Raw genomic sequence first — 16,817 nt, 5'->3', positions numbered from 1 at the left:
GGCTGTCTCTGGAGCTGGGTGTCCTGCAGCACCGACCCCTCTTCAGCAATCAGCCGCATCGTAACGCTGCTACTGCTCTGTAATTTACACTGGAGGATGGGAAAACATTTATTCATGCCTCTATGTAGAATCAAAGGAGACGAACACCAAGATTCAGAGTCTGAAGGAGCTGGCAAAGCCTTAAGTGTCTGTGGGAAATGCTGACTTGTGTTTGCAGAGGTCCTCAGCGCTGTTCCCCACTCCTGCTTCCCAGGCTGCTGGGCCTGCAGCAATGGGCGTTCCTGTCTGTGTCATCCCACCTGCTCTGTTTGCAGCAGCGTCTGGGGTGGTCTGTGCCTGTTGTGTTGCTCAATATGCATCATGGAGGCTCAGCAGTTGAGATTTAAATTGCTTCATATCACTGTTTGCTTAAACCTAAATGCAGATGTTGCTGTTTACTGTAATGAGGTTTGCCTTTGGTTACCTTTTTCCCTGCTCGCTCCCATCTTTGCAAAGACAACACACTTTTTCACAGGGATATGGCAATTCTTAGGGAAACACGCAGAAGAAAAGACTGAATGATCCCAAATGAAGTGAGAATCCACCAGCAATAAAAGCCTCCTATGATATCAGAACTTACGCATTTGTGTGTGCAAGGGTGTAGGAGTATAAGAAAGGAAAAATCTGCAGTTTTGAGGCCTCAGATCCTTTGCAACAAGATAATGATTTCAGGCTGAAAGCAGCATTTGACTGATCTTTTAATAGAATTCTTGGTCAGAAAAGATCTATTCAGAGAACAGAGACAACCAGTAACAGCACTGACCCTGTGTTACATTAGACCTAAGGTAAGTCCTTATGAACACAGTTCTTTTTCAGATAACAGAATGTTGTTTTCTGGTTACAAATCCAAACATAGTTGCTCCAAATTTGCTTCATCAGAAAGGAGAAAGCTTTATTGGCTTTTTGAAGTCTTTCTGAAGTCTCCTTTGCATGAATTTGCCTTTCTTCATCTGTCAGGAGTCTTTCTTGAAATGAAATGGTTTATTCTTCCCTCCACAGTAAGGATTTGGGAATAAGTAGTTTTTCTTTAAGATCTTTAGTGTTTCAATAATTTTGTATTAAGATCACTGTGTTACAAACTAAATTATACCCATATATGCTGAAGGAGCTTCAAACAGATAGTGATTCCCTTTGTGTCATCACAAATAGTTCTGTGGATATTTCCAGACCTGTGAAATTTGACCCTCCAGCTCAGAGTGATTCAGGATAGTGACATTAGGGATATCAAAGTAAGAAAAAATTCCCTATGGAAATCAATTTTATCGCTTGTCTTTATAAAAATAATTTATTAGTTCCATGATGTGTTACCAATGAGTCCTTGCCCCACTGTCAGGTTACACAGCTATTAGCTGCCCATAAATCCAGCCTATTAATGATTTTTGCTGCTGATCTGCAGTCACAGAATCACGGAATCCCAGAATGTCAGGGACTGGAAGGGCCCTGGAAAGCTCATCCAGTGCAATCCCCCCATGGAGCAGGAACACCCAGATGAGGTTACACAGGAAGGTGTCCAGGCGGGTTGGAATGTCTGCACAGAAGGAGACTCCACAACCTCCCTGGGCAGCCTGGGCCAGGCTCTGCCACCCTCTCCGGCAACAAGTTTAAGTGGAACCTATTGTGTTCCAGTTTGTACTCATTACCCCTTGTCCTGTCACTGGTTGTCACCGAGAAGAGCCTGGCTCCATCCTCCTGACACTCCCCCTTTCCATATTGATCCCCAGGAATGAGTCCCCCCTCAGTCTCCTCTTGTCCAGCTCCAGAGCCCCAGCTCCCTCAGCCTTTCCTCACACGGGAGATGCTCCACTCCCTTCAGCATCTTGGTGGCTGCGCTGGACTCTCTCCAGCAGTTCCCTGTCCTGCTGGAACTGAGGGGCCACAACTGGACACAAGATTCCAGGTGTGGTCTCCCCAGGGCAGAGCAGAGGGGCAGGAGAACCTCTCTGACCTACTGACCACCCCCTTCTAACCCACCCCAGGTACCATTGGCCTTCCTGGCCACAAGGGCCCAGTGCTGGCTCATGGTCACCCTGCTGTCCCCAGGACCCCCAGGTCCCTTTCCCCTACACTGCTCTCCAACAGGTTGTTCCCCAACTTATACTGGAACGTGGGGTTGTTCCTGCCCAGATAAAGGACTCTACACTTGCCCTTGTTATATTTCATTACATTTTCCCCCGCCCAACTCTCCAGCCTGTCCAGGTCTCTGGATGGCAGCACAGCTTCCAGTGTCAGCCACTCCTCCCAGCTTGGTGTCATCAGCAAACCTGCTGACAGTCACTCTGTTCCCTCGTCCAAATCATTGATGAATATATTGAATAATGCAGGCCCCAGCACTGACCCCTGAGGTACTGCACTAGATCCAGGCCTCCAGCCAGACTCTGCCCCACTGACCACGACTCTCTGGCTTCTTCCCTTCAGCCAGTTCTCAGTCACCTCACTACCCGCTCATCCAGACTGCACTCCCTCAGTTTAGCTGTGAGGATGCTGTGGGAGACTGTGTCAAATGCCTTACTCAAGTCCATGGTATAACCCTCAATATCTGAAGAGGTTGGTCTGAATTCAGGGACACGTAATGATCATTTTGTTCCCCTGTGATACACAGTTATTCATAAGTCAAAAAAAATTCAAGGGCCCGAGCATTATTGCATGGAGAGATAGAGAGACATAACTGTTAAATCAGGCAGCAGAATCAGAAGATGTGGTAAAGGACGAGGATGATCACAGAAGGAGACATCCAGCATCCCAGCAGAACAACCTCCTCCTGAGGAAATCACATGGTGATTATTGCTGGTTATTTGTCTTAATAAGCAGATTATGAATTCTTTTTTTGACTTCTGAAGCATTTGTCAGTGCTCCATTGCTGGAGACAGGATGCTTGAGGCAAGCATCTGGGTGAGATGAGCTGTGAGCTCATCTCGTGAATCATGTCCTGTAACTCATACTTCTGTTAGATACTCGTGTTCCCCAAGATGAAGGTGATGTTTTCTAGGTTACCTTTCATGAGCAAAGGGGTTTGACCCATGAGATCCAAGTTTATGAAGAATTATTGTCATGGCACGAGCTCCTCAAAGCGACCAAAGGAGGGAGAAGAGAGTTGGACAAAGCTTCTCTAAAGGTCTCCCTGAAAAATGTAGGTTGTGCTGGGCTACAGCATTGGCGAAACTGTGATATGAGTGGAATTGTTGAATAATGTTATCAGAATTGTGCTTTTTATGATTTCTCTCGTGACAGTCCTCAAAATGTTGTGGTCTGCCAGAAGAAACCCACTGATGGGAAGAGTGCTGCTGGATCGTCAGCTCCAACAAGTGTCACCCCAACTGTCCTGAACAGGAAGGGCCATTCTGCCCCCACACATGGAAAGAGGAGCGAGATTAAGAATATAAACAGGCGGTAATGGTGTTTTGAACAAGAGAGCAGAAATGGAGCAGGTTGCTACTCTGTAGGTGTGGTGGATGGAGGTATCCAAGTGCACCAGCTTTAAGGCCTTAACTTAAGAGATAGTGCTCAAGGTGTGTTTTCAGTTTGTAAGCTGTGCCTTGAGTTTGTATGTCTAGTGCGTGCCTCAAGGATTTGAGATGGCAGCTGGGGAAGCAATTTGATGCTAAAATTACATTTTGGTTTCTTTTCCTCTTTTTGTAATCTTCTTTCTCACTTAATAATTAAGAACCAGCCTAACCTTTTTCTGTGCTGGAGTTGAATTACAGGCTTTCACCTTTAATCTGCTTGACACTGAGTGAATTCAACTGAAGCTAGCAAAGACAAACCAGATTACTTCTCCAGAGGAAACATACCCATTTAGAACAGTGAATGTTGGAAACCTTTTGAGGTGTATGTGCCATTTGAGGTGAACCTTTCAATGGAATGAGAATGAGCTTGATGCCCGGTATTACCACCTGTGGGGTGCTAGAAACAAGTCTCTGTATCAGTAGAAATCAACAACTTATATTAATTTATCAGAGTATGAGATTGATTGAAATCAGTCTTGCATTTCAACAAAATATGTGGATTCTACATATAATTAGAATATTATAGAGTATCTAAGTGGAGCCACAGGGTCTTGATTTCTCACATGTGGTTTCCATACCTTATACAACATCTCAACATTGTGGTTTTTTCATTAAAACCTTAATCATTAGATCCCACCTCACTGGGATTATATGCTCTGCTTGTCCTCAAACAAGGCAGCAATAAACAAGACCTTCCTGCTGATCACAGCATGTCTCTGTGCTAATACGCTAATAAAACCATCCAGGCAGAATAAAGGCCAGTAAAAGGATTTGACGGGGTTGTAGGATCTGTGTGGGGTTGGTCTGCAGGCTTATTCCAGTACCGGGGAGAGAAATTCTCCCCCTCCTCATGCCACGTCGGCCAAAACTTGAAAAATCCTCGAGCAAAGGTGTGTCCCCAAGAAATAAATGACTATTGTCATTCCAGTGGGATAAAATATTAATTTGGTGCATATGTGTGTGTGTTAGGAAAGAAGAAATCTTCACTGTTGAATGTAATGCAGTTTCAAAAGCAGTTGAAGCTGGAAGATGGAAGATAAGACCTTGAGGTACAAAAATAGTTGTAGAAGCAAATGTGTAATGTGACATTACACAAAAGGATCAGTGGGAGTGAGAGTAGCGTTAAACTTTGCTCTTTAACAGGCAGTGTGGGACACAGTCACACTCAAAAGAACCAGACTCAAATATAATTACTGCATCTTCATCTAAATGATGGACCGCATGCTTATAGTTGAACAGAATAGCTCACCTTGGCGTGGAGGAAAATTATACTCATCAGGATGGAAGTCAGAGCACCGAATAAGGGCAGGTAGCTTTGAAAAATGTCCTTGAAGCTTGAGGACACCCAAAAAAGCTGCTGTGACCTCCTGGTAATACTAGCCTAGGGTAGCTGCCAGCAATTTCTTTCCTTGTGTAGAGAGGAAGATGAAGGTATGAGAACAATGATCTCCAGAAGTGAGAGAGGATGAACTGCAGAGACAAGCCAAGCAAGACACGGGCTGTGAGCCCCGAAGGACATGGTGCTGTGATACCCAACGGGCTGGCAGACACAAGAGTTTCTCACCACCTATTTGCAATTTTTTCCCTCAGCCGCAGAGCTCCGGGCTGCCTTTGGTGAAATAAGGATTGTCCTATAGACAGAGCAGCACCCTCCTGGTGACAGTTGCAGGGAAATGACACTCGACAGATCCATGGACAGGTGAGATTTCATGATGCAGATGCATGGCTGTGATGGGTCTTTCTCATCCGAGCTGATGGATGACCTGTATTAAAGACTCAACGTAGAAGCTGTGGCTCTCTAGGTACATTCAGACGCCATCCAGAAGGGTCAAGGTAACTCAGACACACTGGCTGTTGTATTGCCACAGTTTACAAAGGACAGGGGAGCAAGAACTTAATCGTATTCCTACTAACCTCTTTGCTATCTTTGTGACCCCTCTGCGTAATGCCTCTTCCTCCTTTCTTGTCCAGTAAGAATCTCCAGTTGTGGCTTTTTTGGGGAGCAGAAGCTACAGACAAGAAGTTCAGACTGTGTCCCCCAAAGCAGCTATATCTGTATGAACACAGTAGGTTTCAGCAAGTTAAATCTGCTTCTAATTCTGTATTTGAAAATGAGCTTAAATGCCAGTGGTGATGTAATGTTCATTTACATTTAGATTCTGTTTCTATTTATTTTTACTCCTGTTAGTCAAATCTCAATTCTAACTGCTTGATTTTTTTATCCATCCAGGCTCTTTTTGATATGAACAGCTCATTTTTTACTTAAAGCCTGCCAAATTTCATGCCTTATTGATTCAATAAACGAAGAAGAATGACAGGTAGAAGGGGAAATGGATGTTTCCTCCCCAAGGGCAGGCTTATAAATTTGATATGAACTGATTCTCTAGGAAATGTTTCCCCTGATTGCCACTAAAATGGCTCTGGAAGGAAGTTAGAGGGTATCATTCACCTCAGGTTTGCCCTGGATATGCACAGCTGGAGAGATGCTTTGGTTTTAAGATATCTCCTGCACCATATTCCATAAACATGAACTGCCTGGATGTGAAAGAGGGCTTAAAAATAACTCCATGTCTCTGCAGCCTGTCTCTGCGGTGCTTTGCTCTCGGCGCTGCTGCGTTCTCTGCCGCTCCCAAGGACTATCCTGGAGGTAGGAGCTACCAAAGCACCCCGCAATTAGTTGTGTCCTCGTTTGCAAATAGGCACAGTTCACACGCAGGCGTTCAAGTAGTTTCTCAAGCACTTTGTACCCCCAGAGCATGAGGCAAAGACAAAAGAGCCCTGGGCACAGATCAGGAGGTGGCAGCTGGAAATCAGAGGAGCAGCCCAGGGAATTAAGGCAGAGACCCAAGTGCTTCTGTGCCTTGGGTTCATTTGTTCTCCCAGAAAGATCAAGGGGATTTATCATTAGAAGAAACAGAAGTAATAACAGCTAGGGTCATCAACAAGATTTCTCCAAGTATTTCCTCCCCAAAATACCCACTGGGGTGGCAGGGTTCCCTAATGGGATGGTGTTAAAACAATTGCCAGAATAATTAGTTTTCTGTTAGGATACACATGACATTTGATATCTCTCTAAACTATTGTTTCAAGCTCTCCACAGACACAAACACGCTGGTTACACCGGCTTCGCCTCCTCACCCTTTTCTTCAGAACAGAGAGGTTTACAAGAGTCCTATTTTTTAATTTAAGATCCTGAGATAATTACATGACTTCAGGAGGCAAGAGACTCATTGTGCTGTGACTCAATCCAGGCAGGCATGCAAGTGAGAGAATAGACAAACCACAGCTAATAAGAAAGCTCTTTATTGTACACAAAAAGTTACATTAAACTAGTATTAAAAAGGCTGCAAATTGAAGAACTCTGCAATCAGAAAATAGCAGAATGGAGGTTGATTTTATGAATTTAATTAGCCCCTTTGCCCATTTACATTATGATATACTCCTTAATTACACTATCACATCTTTTTCCAGAGGACTGCTGTCTTGAGGTTGGATACTGTTGCCAGCTTTACGTATCATTAATTTACTTTTTTAATAGAGCAGACAAACTGAATGTGGCAATTGCTTTCTACTCATTTTTCTGTTATGATGAGCTGTTCTTACAGAAGAAGGTTGCAGGGAATATCAGAGTGTGGAACAAATAGGTTGCAACCTATCCTACAGATTTCCACAAGCCTCACAGAAGAGGTGTGACTTTCTTTTATTTACTAGCAAGGTTGCATCATGTAGGTGAGCTCAGAGATACTGGTCTCCTCAGTTAACCAGCTTTGCTCGTAATGAGGAGATGTGTTGTGCAATTATTTCTGTGCTGGGAGTTTCCAGTGTTTCAGACACAATGAGCGTTATTTACAAATGGTGTAAGCTGAAGCAGCTGCAACAAAATTTGGACATCCATATACCGGGATGAAATTTGATCCTTTAAATAGATCCAGTCAGATTCACAGGTAGGAATTCATCCAACCCTGAAAGATACTTTTGTTTTGTTATAGTTGTGGTTTGTTTTTGTTGGTTTTTGTTTGTTTGTTTGTTGTTTTTTAAAGTTGTTAGAATCATAGAATCATTTTGCTTGGAAGAGACCCTTAAGATCATAGAGTCCAATCATAACATAACTCTGGCACTGCCCCATGTCCTGAGAACCTCATCTCCGTCTGTCCACCCCTCCAGGGATGGCGACTCCACCACTGCCCTGGGCAGCCTGTTCCAATGCCCCACAGCCCTTTGGGGAAGAAATTGTTCCCCAGATCCAACCTCAACCTCCGCTGGCGCAACTTGAGGCCGTTTCCTCTGCTCCTGGCGCTTGTTCCTGGGGAGCAGAGCCCGACCCCCCCTGGCTCCAAGCTCCTTTCAGGCAGCTCAGAGATCAGAAGGTCTCCCCTCAGCTCCTGTTCTCCAGCTGAACCCCCAGGTCCCTCAGCCGCTCCCATCACACTTGTGCTCCAGCCCCTCACCGGCTTTTATTTCCTCACAGTTGCTTGCAGTTTGAGTATTTCTCGAGTTAACTGCCCCTTAATTTTCCACTTTCCTCTCTTGCTTCACTCCTCATCAGGATTAACAAGAACAACAGGCTTTTAGAAATACCCTCTGTAAAAATCTTCCTCGTCAGAAATTGCTCCGTATCCCCTGTCCATGCTGCTCTATGAGGTTGTGAACAGGACAGCCCTGCACATTGGCCCACACAGCGTGTGACTGGGGACACGGCTCACTGCGCGCTGCTCTGAGATGGCCACGTTCTTCCTTTGCCACTGAGTGGGGATCCTTCTAAATAGTTGCAATTCTGTTCTTCTTCTTGTGTTGTATATACTAGCCCTAAGTCGGAGTGGAAAACAGCCCCTGACTGACAGTGTCCCTTGTGGCAGTGGAAGCATTTTTACCTTCCTGAGCTGAACCTCTTTGCAGTTGTCGGCTGAAAGGCAGGAGTAGAAGTTAAATCAACTCTGCTTCTGAGGATTGTCTTCTTTTTCTCTACTTCAACATCAGCTTGAGAAAGCCAACCATCTCCCTTCGATCTTTGCAGATGCTCAGTCAGAAGCAACTTTGCCTTTCATTTGATGATCATCTCTGCAGACAACAGAGAGCGATGGACTGTGCGTGTCCTCACTGTGCCAAGAGCCAAATGCAAACAGAGCAACGTGTATGTGCAAGGAAGTACCACACGTGTGGTGTAACAAAGCAAGCGGCAAGCAAGGACATCTGATTTATGGAAGAGACATTGAGACCGATTCTCTTCCCAGTGCTGCACTTTATAGAAATGGACCCTTCCTTTTAGCCTAATAATGACTCCAGAATGTGGTCTAATGAGTGCTACCCGTCAGACAACAGATCTTTGAGTTTTCTCAGCCTTTTAACAGACACAGACAGACTTCCAGCCTCTTTGTCTGAAGCTTTGATTAAACTCTTGCTGAAGTTTCCCTTTGTTGATACGTTTCTTTTCAGGCAAAGGTGAAGCGTAGGAGAAAAAACCAGCCGATGTCTGAGAGCGTGTCGGCTCCCGTCTCCATACCCAGCACCACCATCCAGATCTAAGCCACTTGTTGCCTTTCCCTGCTCAGTGTCTTGACTGGTCGGGTCATGTTCCTTATGAGATGTCCCGCTTAGTGAGGGCACTGGCTGAGGTGATTTATAGCTTTTCTGTGTCAGAAGACCAAACTGTCTCGATCCATGGAACAGAGCTTTAAAGCCTTAAAGAGCAGAATCTCCAGTGCTCACAGGAGCCCATTAGTGATTTTCTGCTTTTGAATCTCAGCTCAGGATGTACCATTAGGATCCCAGACAACCTTATCAGAGATGTCCAAAGGAGTTAGCAAGACACTTGCGTTGTTTGATTCCTGTCTGACCACAGAAGCAAAAGAAAAATAAGAAGATGCAGATAGAGGGGGAAATACTCCCATGGGGAGGGTTCTCCTTGCCTCTAAAGGAGTGTTAACAAGCATTACTAGATACTAGATGACAATATGTTCATAACAAAATATCAGTGTTTATCAGGTATTACATGATAGGTGAAACTCCTCATCCCAGTGTTGATAACGAGTCCATCCAAGAGAAGTGTTTCAAATTGGCTGCAGATTGTAATTAGCTTTTCCCTCTGCCTTTTTTTTTCCCCTTCTTTCCTCCTCCCATTCTGATCTGTCACTCTCATTACTCACACAATTTTTCCTGTCAGGATTCAAGAGTAAAACGAAGCCATTTCTGATCTTTCACCATGAGTGGCTCCTGAATCTTGTTAATATTGTCAGATCTTATCAGAAAAGCGACGCAGACGTCTGCATCAGCCCTCTGCCTGACCGTGTCTGCCACCAAACCTGGCAGCAGAAGGATGTGGCACCTCTGCCTATTATCTCTAGCTAGCGTAAGTCCTGACACAAAAGTTGTGTTAAACTTTTCCCATACATACTTCTTGCAGAACTTCTACAGCGCTCTAAAATAACAGAGAGAGAAAAGGTGACTTTTGGTTTTCTTTGCAATTAAAGGTTTCTTCTTTCAGGCAGCCGTCGATGTGAAATGCAGCTGCTGCTCTGTTGCAGGTGGCCGTAGCCTGATGTGGACCTAGCACAGCTTGGCTGCAGACACAACGCACTTGAGAATGCCATTAGCGTTTAACCTTAATTACAGGGTAAGTGTTAACTACTTTATCTGATCTTCATTTCACCATATAGCCATACCTGTAACCCAGGTGTCAACCTAACTAGGATCTGATAATTCTCTTCTTGCTACACATTAAGCTCAGCAGAAGGATTAGGCTGGCTAGTTGAGGCAAGTAATGGCCTTTCAGCCTAAGCCTCTGCTTGGTTGCCTTTTTTAAAAAAATTTCCTCTTCAAACTAATCCAAGACCACTGGTCTTAATTTTAAATGTATAAGAGCTTTCAAGCTTTCAGCATTAGGATCTGGGCTTAGGAGTCTGGTTACCCATCACTTTGCTTACAAGGCTTCTTACCTCCCATCCATGTGTCTGGAAGTTTTCATGATCCAGTGGAGATCCGAGAATGTAGCAGGATGATGAAGGACAATAAAGATCTAAGAAAAAAGGTTGGGAATCTGTGGGCAAGGGCTTCTTAGGTTACTTATTCCTCTGCCTGCTTAGTGGAACATCATGGGACACTTCCACATTGCCTCAGGCTCCTCTTCAAAAATCCTGAAAGAATGTTTTCCTCTGACGTTGTTAGGGCAATCTCCCAGACCTGAGATACATTCCCAGGTATTTGTGGGGGAACCTGGTAATTAGTGATAGTCATGAATACCTTAAATTTTAATCAAAAGGCAGAGAAAAATAGTAAAACCAGAATTCATGCAGGTTGGAGCTTCATGAGCACGTAATGATTGTTGTACTTTCTCAGGAAGCGAGCAGACTGGTTCATACTGTCCTTACTGTAGTCCACAGAAAAAAACCACTGATTTTCATGCAATTCCCAGTTATGACTGTGGATATTTGTGGTGGGAGGGGGGAAACAGAGAAAATCAGTGTTTTTTCACTCAGCGCTGAAATGCATGATGAAAGCATTGAACAATCATAGAGGTTCTGAAAAACCCCGATTCTTCTACCTCTGAGAACAGAAATCACATAAGCGTACCTCAACACGTTATCGTAATGTACAGCAGCAGACACAGCTATTGAAATGTCTGCACACACTGCAAGTGTCTTTCCACTGTCATCCTGCCTGAGCTACCGCTGAGACCTCAGGAGAGAAATCAGTTCAATGCCTCCTGTTTGTCTCCTTCTCCTTGACGAGGATCGTGACTGAAGCCTTTCAGCCCCTTGAGATATTTGTTTCCCAATAGCCAACAAACCCTGACAGAGCATTGGGACAGGTCCTTACAATGAGACACTTGATCCTCAAACAGTTGTAGGTCTGGTGTTCACTCCTCTGCCCAGCCAAGACTGTCTGGTGATATGATATAGTGAAGACCTTTGAGTTCATGAGAGAAGATTGTGGCAGGATTAGCAGAACACTTGTATCTTGATATACAGAAAGCATAACACTACACAAAGCTGGGAAAGGTCTAAACCCAACCTGTTAGGCGGCTCAATTCTAGTGCACCATGGAAGGCTCCTTGGCAAACCCCGCTTTTCAGGATTTTGGCCCCTCTCCGTCAAAAGCCAAACCCATGCCCAGGTATTGTTATTTCTCAAGATGACACAGCCTGGAACAACCGTGAGGAGCGAAGCCAGCCTGAGGGATTCGACAGGTCTGAGGAACATGAGTGTATATTGATGCCCTGGGTGAGCAGCCTTGGGATGGTGTTCTTGGCAAAGAGTTTAACCAGGCTTTAGCTGTGAAGTGTTTGATAAGGGACAGGGTAACTCGGGAATGAAGGGATGTGAAATGGTAAGGATGCCATCTCTTAACAAAGCATATGAAACAACTGATTTCCACTTAAACAAGACCCTGCACAGGGATTGTCTTCCTCTGTTTTCCCCTTGATGTCTCTCTTCTTGTTACTGTGTCACTTCATCACTGAGAGGAATGTGCTGAGGTGCAAGAACATGCTCTGTCTGCTCACAGTGCAAGCAGCTGGTAGCTAAGAAATGAGCTGCTCAGAGAGCCATTTTAAAATACGGCGTGATTTTTATGAACATTAAATGTCTGTTAGAGGACAGCACGTTTCCATACAGAGACACCAGATCTCTTCCCTGTGAGTAGACAGCAAAATATCAATCCTTCCTTTTTTTTTTTTTTATAAAAAGGTTTTAATTGTGAGACAAATGGACATGAACGCCTCCCCCTCTTTCATTTTACAGAAAAAGTGTGACTAGGAAACTTATTAAGTGGTTGGTTAACTTTATGCATATAAGTAGCTTCATTTAATTTTAAGCTACTGCAGCTTCCTATTGAAAGCATCAGCAGAAGGGCGGGCCACGAAATCTCCATAAAAATGCTGTTAATCTTGAGAAGACCTTGAATGGCTCCTGCGTTCCCTAATGGAGCCTTTCATGCTCTTTTCACAGTCTCATTCCTATGAGGTGCATTTTTGCTTATGCGCCGGTAAAAATACAATAATTCAGGGAGAACCATGAACTGTCCTTGAAATAATAATAATCTGTAACTCCCGTTGAATAGGAATAGAAGTAGGATGCATATTATGAACCTGATGTTGGCTCAGCGGTGCAGCAGGCACACAGGACAGTGGCAGCTGGTACCTCAAATGAGACACCTGTCGCATTTCTTCAATGCAGGCTACTTAAATTTTAGAAGAACTGATTCATCATGCAAGATTTTTGTAGGCCTACAGTGAAGTTTTTTGGTGTTTCTCGTTATTACATGTCCACGATGTGACACTTTGCACAGGAAGATGCCAATTTGTGCATATTCATCCCGAAGGAAAAGGAAGATTTTAATGTATTTAGGCTTGCGCTCACATTAGAGACGGCAGGTAAATTTGTATGATATTTTGGGTGTGAGGTTGCATCAGTGCTTGAGTCCAAAGGCCACTTATTTGCCCTCGAAGCGACGCTCACGCACAGCTTTTGGTGAACTCTGGGACGTAGGGAGGGAGAGCCTTTGGGTGCACACTGTAGACTGACATATTAAAAGCATTTTGACATATTCCATGCTGGGCCTGACGCTTTGGGTCTTTCAGGAAGGAGCAAAGAGCAAACGAGGTCTTAGGCTCAGCCTGCTTGTGACTGCGCAGGCAGCCCGGGTCTGCTGGACTTGGGGGCGGGCAAGTGTGGGGGCCATGACAGGTTTTAGCACTTTCAAACAAAATGCAAAACGCTTCCGATTTTTACACGCTCTTTTTCATGTTCTCTCTTGCAGAAATCACGCCCCCCTGGGAGAGATCCGCTGAAAGTTTTGCCTCCCTCTTGCACTTTGCCCATCTCGTAGGACTCGGCACACCGAGACACACGTTTCTCACTTTGAGCGGCGTGGGCGGCTGCCGTGGGGCAGGTGGAGAGACTGCGGAGCCCCAGGTGCAGGCAGGAAGGCTGTGTAATCACCCAAGTAGAAACGGTAGCAGAAGGCAGATGCTGAGCCAGAAGCAGCCAGCAATGCAGAAATATATTCAGAAAGAGCAAAAGTAAAGGGTAAGGCAGGAAGAAGACGGAGCATCAGCTGAAACAGGGACGGCAGCATCTCTCTTCCTCACGTGCTCTGTCACACCAGCCACTGAACACTTTTACCCGCCTGTACCCGTCACCGTGAACGGGTGACACCTTGTTGCTGCCACAGATAACTTTACTAATTCGTTGAGCTTTCAGGGGTATTTAGAATGGAAAGAGCCCTCATCTGTCATTCCCACGTGCCCTCTCCCATGTCGGCTGTTGCTGGCAATATTGCTGTTTGTCATTGCGTGGTTCAGCTGGTTTGCCTGCTGCTTGGCTTTCATAGAGGCTTTCTGCCTTAAAAAAAAGGTGGAGTTCCAGTGCAGCATGTGAAATGCCATCTACCCGTTTTATTTTAATCCTGTGGGGCGCCATGATGTGGGGTGGCTAAGGCTGGAGAAGCGGGCCATCTGTTAGCTTGATGTATGGCTATATCATTACCTGCATACCCCTCGCTGTTCCTGATCACTGGATATATGTGTGTGTTTAATTTCTCCGATTCCTCTGAGTATACCCACTGTTTTTGGTGTGCATCTGTATCTCTTTAGGGACTGGACTGAAGAAATCAGTCAGCCTTCGCCCCAGTCCATCTTTGTCGTGGTTTTGTTACAATCGGCTGACGTGAATTGGAGAGCTGTTTATCCCCCGAGAAAGCCCTTTACTGTCAGGCTCAGTTTTTGTTCTAGCAGTTTGTTTCGCTCACGTACTTTACTCTAGAAACTGCAGGATCCAAGGCTGTCAAGTGCAGAATGGCATTTTATCCAGGAGCCAAATCTAAGATACAAAAGTTCAGCCACGAGTTTGCCTGGGTTTTTTGGATAATCCAAGAGGCAAGAACAGAACTGTGTAGGATGATGGCCAGAGAAAGAGGATCACTGCCACCCTGTTACAGCTAGGACAATATTTATGACAAGTTTAGAAAAACAGACTGGGTTGTACTGGTTCCTACCAGACATTGGACTTCAAGGAGCAGCGTTAGTGCCTGACTTGGTAGAAGCTTTATTCCATGCAGCAGCTGCCTGCACTGGGAGGAGCTGGCGTTGCCCAGATAATGCTGGCAATCGAGGTCACTTGCACTTTTTAAAAGATGAAGTGGCACATTTTCCGATGGTATTTGAAGTCTGGGGCCTTGGTCGTATTCCATTGTGAGTTACTACATCGCACCGTTGCAAGACTCATTTGGGGTCTATGATTTTCCTTTTGTTTCCTCTTTCAAGCCATTATTTGCACTGTTAAACCTTTGTAACTTCATTCCTGGGGCAGCAGCAAGACAGGGGAGGTGAAATTGCTATTCCGTGGCCGATCCCGTGGCTGTGGGTGTTGGAGAGGGAGTTGAGTGGACAGGGGGTGTCAACCCCAGCTTTACAGGATGGGAGAAGGTGTGAGCTGAGCCCCTCATTAGTCTCTGGATTAATTTCTGCCTCTTCCAAAGCTGTGGAAAGACATAGCAGATTGGCACCTAGTATCTTAGGTACAGTTTTGATATTTAAGATCCCTTTTAAGACCTCAACATGAGGTGCTTTATGGGGTAGATGTGCAAATGAATGAAACCCGTGAAGATACGATGCATTGCGGCTGTATTACTGCCTTTAAATTATATTCATATGAGCGTGCATGTGTGTGGTAGGGAGAAAAAGGGGAGACACTGAACTTTAAGGAAACAGTTATATGGAATTGTAATTTCCTGTTATTTTAAGCGTGCTTTATCGCCAGTATTTGCTAGCACAGAAATCTCGGTAAATGGAACTGCTCGTTCAGCATATGCTAATTGTTTTCAGGATATGTGGCATTATGGCACTGATATTAATCGCATGTCATTGTTCCTGAATTAAAATGTTCCCGTTTACCAAGCCCTTTTCTCGTTATAGTCCCAAGCCACTGGAGAGTTTGGAGTTCAGCTATTTGTCAAATATGTTTTTTGAGTTAATTCTTCTGAGACTGTTGTTGGGTCTTTGTATCCACTGCTAACAGCCCAGGAATTGCCATTTTACTCAGAAACGGATCAGCTAACCTGACTGTGCTCTCAAAGATTATGCAAATAAATAAACAAATAACTTGAGATATTATGTATCCGTGCTAGGAATACCAAGTCTGATGTCAATGTTATGTTGGTAAATTAACCAGCGTTAATGATTTATAATCATTACAGATAGATGTTCATTATGAAATGTGTTGCTTTGTTTTCTTCTGTTTGTTTTTAGTTATAAGCTGCTCAAATACCGAACAGCCTGCCTGTTTTCAAGCTACTTAGGACCCAGAACAAATCATTTTCTTAAATAAAGGCAGGCAAGAAGTTATTTTTCCTGGAAATTATGTAAGATTTTTTAATGTGCCTTCCATGCCAAAGTGGGATGAAAGGTCAAAACTCATTAAAACTTTAGCAAAACAGAAATCTGCATGAAAAAATTAGTTTAGTGTTTAATTTTTTAGGCCTTGATTCATCAAAGTGCCTAAATATATGTTTAATTTTCTCTTTCATTTCAGCCGCTTACTCAGGGTTTATTGAGTTATTGAGTTGAAAATTGATGAGATTTCTGGGAGTCTGGTCTTGGAGTGCCTGGGGAATAAGCCTGAAGAACAGAGAAAACCAACATGCTTTCCAAGATTGCAGTGAAGCCATGAACCTCTGCCATTCTCTCCTCTATGCCAAGCAGTCTGTGATGGTAAGAACCCATTCTTTGGAAAGCGATGGCCCTGCGGAAATTAAATGGTGCTTTAAATGGCACATATAACATAAAACTTGGGCCAGACTGCTTGTCTGGAGTACTTGCAGGAATAGGTGGCTGCAATATGTGGAAATGAATCCGTTGTTCAGACCAGTCTAAATCCGGTGCTGTACAAAGTTATGGATCTTCTGGATGAAGAGAGCAATCACGCTTTTTTACTCTCGTGTTTAATGTTTTCCTTTCTGGGACCTCTACGGGCCCTCTTCTGTAGTCTCAGGGTTCCCTTCCTCTGCCCTGCTAAATAACAGCTGGGTAGTAGAGCAACCAACTTGGCTGAAGATTTCAAATTGTCTCTATCAACGTCAACCGGGATCTTATTCCCATAATCCCATGGCTGTTCTTGGCAGTTTGTAAATCACAGATGTACGTCAGTGGGAAGGAGTGGATTCCCTCTGTCTTAATCCACAGCCTTTTATGGCTCCTTCGTATCATATGTCTTTATTTCATTTCCATCACGTGGAAAAGTGTCTTCTCCCAGCGGCTGCATCCGGATGAATGTGTTTTATTCT

The 16,817-nt window shown here is 44.4% G+C and overlaps 1 protein-coding gene and 1 long non-coding RNA gene across 2 annotated transcripts in view; both read left to right on the top strand.

Moving 5' to 3' along the window:
• Positions 1–10,077, top strand: part of LOC309444127 — a 41,249-nt gene extending 31,172 nt beyond the window's left edge. The window contains exons 3-4 of the long non-coding RNA XR_014184953.1: positions 5,133–5,241; positions 10,028–10,077. This is a non-coding gene — a long non-coding RNA (uncharacterized lncRNA). The remainder of the gene's footprint in view (positions 1–5,132; positions 5,242–10,027) is intronic.
• The window catches only part of LOC309444387 (uncharacterized protein C8orf48), a 69,749-nt gene extending 53,389 nt beyond the window's left edge, over positions 1–16,360 (top strand). Inside the window, exon 7 of the mRNA XM_082062152.1 lies at positions 16,067–16,360. Coding sequence (XP_081918278.1) covers positions 16,067–16,101 — 35 coding nt within the window. The 3' untranslated portion in view covers positions 16,102–16,360. The remainder of the gene's footprint in view (positions 1–16,066) is intronic.
• Positions 16,361–16,817: the final 457 nt, after the last annotated feature.

This window comes from Streptopelia decaocto, assembly GCF_964273445.1.
Source record: "Streptopelia decaocto genome assembly, chromosome: 10".
Classification (NCBI taxonomy): domain Eukaryota; kingdom Metazoa; phylum Chordata; class Aves; order Columbiformes; family Columbidae; genus Streptopelia; species Streptopelia decaocto.
Note: the sequence above shows the minus strand (reverse complement) of the source record. Positions and strands in the feature narration are given on the sequence as shown.